This window comes from Haliaeetus leucocephalus, unplaced genomic scaffold, assembly GCF_000737465.1.
Source record: "Haliaeetus leucocephalus isolate CR32 unplaced genomic scaffold, Haliaeetus_leucocephalus-4.0 Scaffold386, whole genome shotgun sequence".
NCBI classification, from domain to species: Eukaryota; Metazoa; Chordata; class Aves; order Accipitriformes; family Accipitridae; genus Haliaeetus; species Haliaeetus leucocephalus.
The window spans coordinates 12,923-18,471 of NW_010972822.1; the positions used below are offsets into that span (position 1 = coordinate 12,923).

The following is a 5,549-nucleotide window of genomic DNA, read 5'->3' on the forward strand; positions in this document are numbered from 1 at the left end:
TGACTTTATTGATAAGGATGTGGCCAAGGAAGCATGCCAAAGGGTGCATGACCCTGCAGTACAGTATTAACATTTCTATAGCTTGCTGCACAACAGCATATGCATACCTAGAGCTTTACAATCTCCTAGGTGCCCTGCAAGACCATTGCCTTTATCTTGACACTATATGTCTCTGATGGTATGATGACTCTATGATATCTGTGAGTCAGCCGGGGGACTGGGACCTCCCTCCTTGGTGACTACTTAGGCAAGTAGTCATTTGATGGGCAAATATCCACCAGATAAGCATGTTGTGGAGTTTGTGTCATCAGGCCCCAAATCCTACAGCTACTTGCAGTCTGAAGGAAAATGTTGTTAAAGGTTAAAGGCATCACTCTAAATACAACAAAGAGAGGAAAAATCAATTTTGAGGCACTGAGGGATCTTGTGTTGGATTATGGTGTAAATCCAGACAGTGAGGACCCTAAAAAGACTGTGATAGAGCAGTGTTCTATCACCAGGAACAAGCAGAAGTGGGTAATAGAAAACAAGGCTCCTTTGGAAGATGCAGAAGGTGGTCTACGACAAAAGAGTACTAACTACAAGATTAAAAGCATCTTCTGATCATGGACATGCACTGAAAACATCCCTTTTCTGCTGTCCTGGAAGGGCTTAGAAACTGTGGGAAAAGTTATTTCATAAAAAGTCTTTTGGAGAATCACAGAATGGTTGAGTTGGAAGGGATACCTGAAGGTCACCTTGTCCAGCCATGCTTCTGAAGCACTGCCAACTAATGCAGGTTCCCCAGGACCATGACCAGATGGCTTTTGAATATCTCCAAGGAGGGAGAATCCACAACCTCTCTGGGCAACCCACACCAGTGCTCGGTCACACTCACCAGTAAGAAATTGTTTCCTGATGTTTCAGACAGCTTCCTGTGTTTCAGCCTGTGTCCGTTGCCTGTGGTCCTGTCACTGGGCACTGCTGAGAAGACCCTGTCTCTCTCTTCTTTGCAACCTCCCTTCTGGTATTTAGCTACATTGATAAGATCCACCCTGAGCACTCTCTTTTCTGTGCTGAACAGTTCCAGCTCTCTCAGCCTTTCCTTACAGGTGAGATGCTCCAGTTCATTCATCTTTATGTCCCTTCATTGGTTTCTCTCCAGTACTTCCATATCTTCCTTGTATTGGGGAGTCCAGAACTGGATCCAGTACTCCAAGTGTGACCTCACCACTGCTGACTAGAAGGGAACGATCACCTTCCTTGACCTTCTGGCAACATTCCTCCCAGTGCAGCCCAGAACACTGTTGGTTTTCTTTGAGGCAAGGGCACATTACTGGCTCATTGTCAACTTGGTGTCCAGCAGGATCACCCAGGTCTTTTTCTGTAAAGCTGCTTTACAGCTGGGCAGTCCCCAGCACATACTGGTGCATGGGTTTGTTCCTTGCCAGGTGCAGGACTTGGCCCTTGTATCCAAAGGGGGATGTGTGGGTACCTTGTTACCTTCCCACAGGCACTGCACCAAACCAGCTCCTTCCTCTTGTGGTTCTCAAGGTGCTCACATCAGTTGGGCAGTCTGTTGCAGTCACCTGCACCATCACCTCCTTGCACTGAAATCCCTCCTTTTTTTGGTACTGGTCATTTGGGAGCAGTGAGCCCAGGTACCTTCTGGGCACTGGCGGGTCCTCCAAGAACAGTGGCTGCTTTGTCCAGGGGATGTTCACTACCTGGGCAGATTTCAGCTGAGGGTCTGTGATTTACAGGGCCAACCTCAGCTCGCAGCCTTGACTGACAGAGGAGTACATTACTGCAGAATTAGATGCAGAGCAGTGAAGGCTCCTCTTTCCATTGTATGCAAAGTACCCACTAAAATAAGAAACACAGGAAAAGCTTCAGATTTGCCAGGAAACTGGAAAGAAAGAAAAGTGCTGCACAGGAGCAGCAGTTTCTGGTGCCAGGGCTGCTCCTTGGCACTTCTCTGCTCACCAGCTCCAAACATCAGGATTTTACCTCCCGCCCCTCAGTCCCTTTCCTTTTCACTGTGCCAACAGTGGCTGGGGAGTCCCAAGCCCTGCTCTTATGCCTTCCACAGGCGTAAAGCTGCACTGGAGTTGGGGCTGCAGATCTCCTCACTCCACCACCCCAACAGCCTGCCCTACCCCAGCCAGCACTGAGCCAATCCATCAGAATCAGGATTACATCCTCCTATTCTAGGAATTTGTATGTTCACCCATTAAAACACCTTTTTTTCCCCCTTATCAGCTTCCTACCCATCTTTGAGCCTTCATGCACAGAGAAATACTGAACAGCTGCTTCCAAAATAACAGACGCTAAAGTAAGAGAAACCTGAAATCTTTTGAAAAGAACACTACACCTGTGTTTCCCAGAGCCCTGAACGTTACGAGGAGCCGTTGTGCTTTCAAAAGCCTTCCCACCAACAAAGAGCATACAAATGCAGATACACTCTACAGCGAGAGAGAGATGTTCCCTCACAGAGTAAATCTTACAAAGGGAGAGGGAAACCCAGGGAAAAGTGCAGAAAGCCACTGCTACTGTCCACTCCCTGCTGTGAAGAAAGGAAAGGCAAAATGAGAACAAGCCTCATTCTTACCCTCCTCACCCCAGAGGTGTGACTATGTCACACATGCTTTGGCACACTGCAGGATGCAGTCATTTCATTGTGCTGCCAAGAGTGCTTTGTTCTGTAGTGTGCTGAGAGTCTCCTGAGGGACAGGGATTCTGGAGCTGGGAAAAATGATCTTCACCATGGCTGTGCCAGCATGTGTTCTGCTAATCCAGTCAGGTAGGTGTATTTGTGCGCTTCCTATTGTCTCCCACAGTTTTTAGTAGGTTACGCGGAGGTCTGTGCTGACAAGAGGATGAGGTCAGGGAGAAATGCAGAGGGGTAATGGAAGTAGGTACCTGAACTTTCCTTTTCTTTGGAAACACAGAATAGTTTGGGGCAAACACAGCCTTAAACACAGAGCAAGTGAGAGAAGGAAGCAAGCTGCTCTGCAGACACATTTCTGCCTGTGTTGCAGGTCTTGTTGGAGGTGTCCCCCAGAAGCAGTTCTTCTCTGAGGTTACAGCCACAGTTGGGCAGCGAGTGGTTCTGCCCTGCCAGTCCACCACTGAGGACAGTGACAGCACTTTGAATTTCTTCTGGTTCCGTCAGCTCCCGGGGAAAACCTTGAAACTTCTCCTGCAAGCGTTTACAGCTTCAGGGAACGACAAGTTCCGCAATGGCCAATTCTCAGTGGTGGTCTACAAAAATAAAACAGCCCCCTTAGAAATAGCAACTGTCTCTTTCCAAGACACTGCAATTTATTACTGTGCTCTGAATCACCACGTTGAGCTAAGCCCCATTTCCGCTCGTGCAAAATCTGCATCACCAAGAACAGCACAGGAGGGGTGAGGCTCTGCATCTTCCAGTCTTGGCAATGCTTTCATCCCCGAAATGATCCTCTCCTTCTTCTATCAACCTTTCCAACATCTCTTATCCCAACTCCTCCCTACTTTTCTCAAAAACCCCATCTATGCAGAGGTATTCAGACCAGGGACTTAGAAACGCAGGACCATGGGACTTTGCAGAAGCCAAGACACTCAGCTTTCCTCAGTTCCTCATACAGAAACCAACACCCTTCAAGGAAACAATCAACAACCCTGAACATAACCTCCAGTTGCAGCACCAATCCTTACCTGCTCTTGATTCCTCCGGGAGTTGACGCTGCAGAACCAGTGCTGCTGGGGTGACAGTGTCCTGGACAAGGTCTTGACCCAGCTGTGGGCAGAGCTGTGGGATCCGTGTCTCTGCTTTGCTCCTGGCCAGCCCTAGCTCTCGACACAGCTACCCGATGGACCACAGACCCTCATCTTGCTCCTCTTTGCAGAGCAGCCAAGGAGCAGGAAAGCAGATTTTACCTTAGTGCCTCAGAACTAGGCAGGGTATCCATCTCTGTGCTGCATATGGTTAAATGATGAGATCCTCCCACACCCCATTCAGCATAAAGTCAACTTCTCTGGAAAATACTAATAAAGAGAAGAGCTAAAGAAAGTGCAGTAAAACTAAGAAATACCTAAGCGACCAATAACACTGCAGCCCATGAGGCAAGAGGCTCTACATATTAATAAAGGGTACCCCCTAACACTGCTCTGAGATCATTAAATAATGAAGCTTGATAAAGACGAAGATGAATAAGATGAAGATGAAGATGATGATCATGGTGGTGGTGGTGGGATTCCCCTGGGGTGAAGTTCACTATTTGGTAGCACTGGGGACCCAAAGGCAATTTGTTTTAGGCAGCCCAGAGCCCGGGCAGGACTCAGGTTGCCCTGTTCTCCCCATAGAACAGGCCAGGGAGCCTCCTGCAGCCAAATAGGTTCTGTTGCCCACAAGAGGTTTTCCCACCAGGACAACCATAACTGCAGTACATTGGCCATCAACACAATGGATCTGAAGGACACCTTCTTGTGTCCTAGCAGGAATGACAGAAAAAGACATCCAAGGGTAGCCTGGCAATTTCATCTACTTTCTCTTTACCACCTCTCAGCTCTTGAGTTCAGGGTTGGCACAGGCCAAACCAGTGCCAAGGGAGTAACAGGGTTCTGACTGGAGCATAGAGTGGGGTGAAGCTGAAGCAGGCAGGGATGAAAAGCATACAGGCAGGACAAATATGGGGAAAGGTAGGGGTAGCTAAAATGGAGCAGTTCTGGCTATGTGGACTCCCATGTCTGTGGGATTATTTGCTGTACTGGAAAGGATGACAAGGAGACTCAATTGCTGAGGGCCCAAGCAGATCCCTGCAGCTCCCGTAACCTCCATACCAGCATCTCCTACTACCCACCTCTGCTGTTTCCTCAACATGGAAGGCACAGCGGACATAGCCCACGGTCACCGGTCACACACAGGACAGCCATCCAGCCCAAAAGGAAACAAGGGCAAGAATAGGATAGCTTGGCCCTGCCTTCCCTGCACCATCCCTTCATATGTTTGTATACTCTGATTAAAACCCCCCAGAGCCTTCTCTTCTCCAGGGTAAACAGTCCCAGCTCTCTCAGCCTTTCCTCATGTAAGAGCTGCTCCAGTCCCACCATCACCTTCGTGGCCCTCCACTCACCTCTCTCCCGTATGCCCTAGTCTCTCCTGCAGTGGGGAGCCAAGAAGTGAAGCTAGTACTCCAGGCATAACCTCGCCAGTGTTGAGTAGAGGGGAAGGATCACCTCCCCGACCTGCTGGCAATGCTTTGGCTAACGCAGGCCCGGATACCGCGAACCGTCTTTGCCGCAAGGGCAAATTTCTGGTCAAGATGTCGTCCAGCAGACCGCCTGGGTCCTTTTCTGCGAAGGCGGTTTCCATCGGAGCAGCCCCCAGCCTGCCCTGGTGCACGGGGCCGCTCCTCCCCAGGCGCAGCACTTTGCTCTTGCCCGGTGGCACCGGAGGGGGGTCCTGTCAGCCCACTTCTCCGGGCTGTCGAGGGCCCTGCGGATGGCAGCAGAGCCCTCCGCGTGTCTCGGTCCCCGCGGGCGGGGAATGGATGGGAGCGAGGCCAGGGCGGGCTGGGGGTGCGGGG

General features: G+C 50.1%; 1 gene segment (V, D, J or C); it reads left to right on the plus strand.

Annotated features, from left to right (window-relative positions):
* Positions 1-4,169: 4,169 nt before the first annotated feature.
* Positions 4,170-5,549, plus strand: part of LOC104835470 — a 2,290-nt gene continuing 910 nt past the window's right edge. Inside the window, 1 exon segment of the V gene segment in view lies at positions 4,170-4,227. Coding sequence covers positions 4,170-4,227 — 58 coding nt within the window.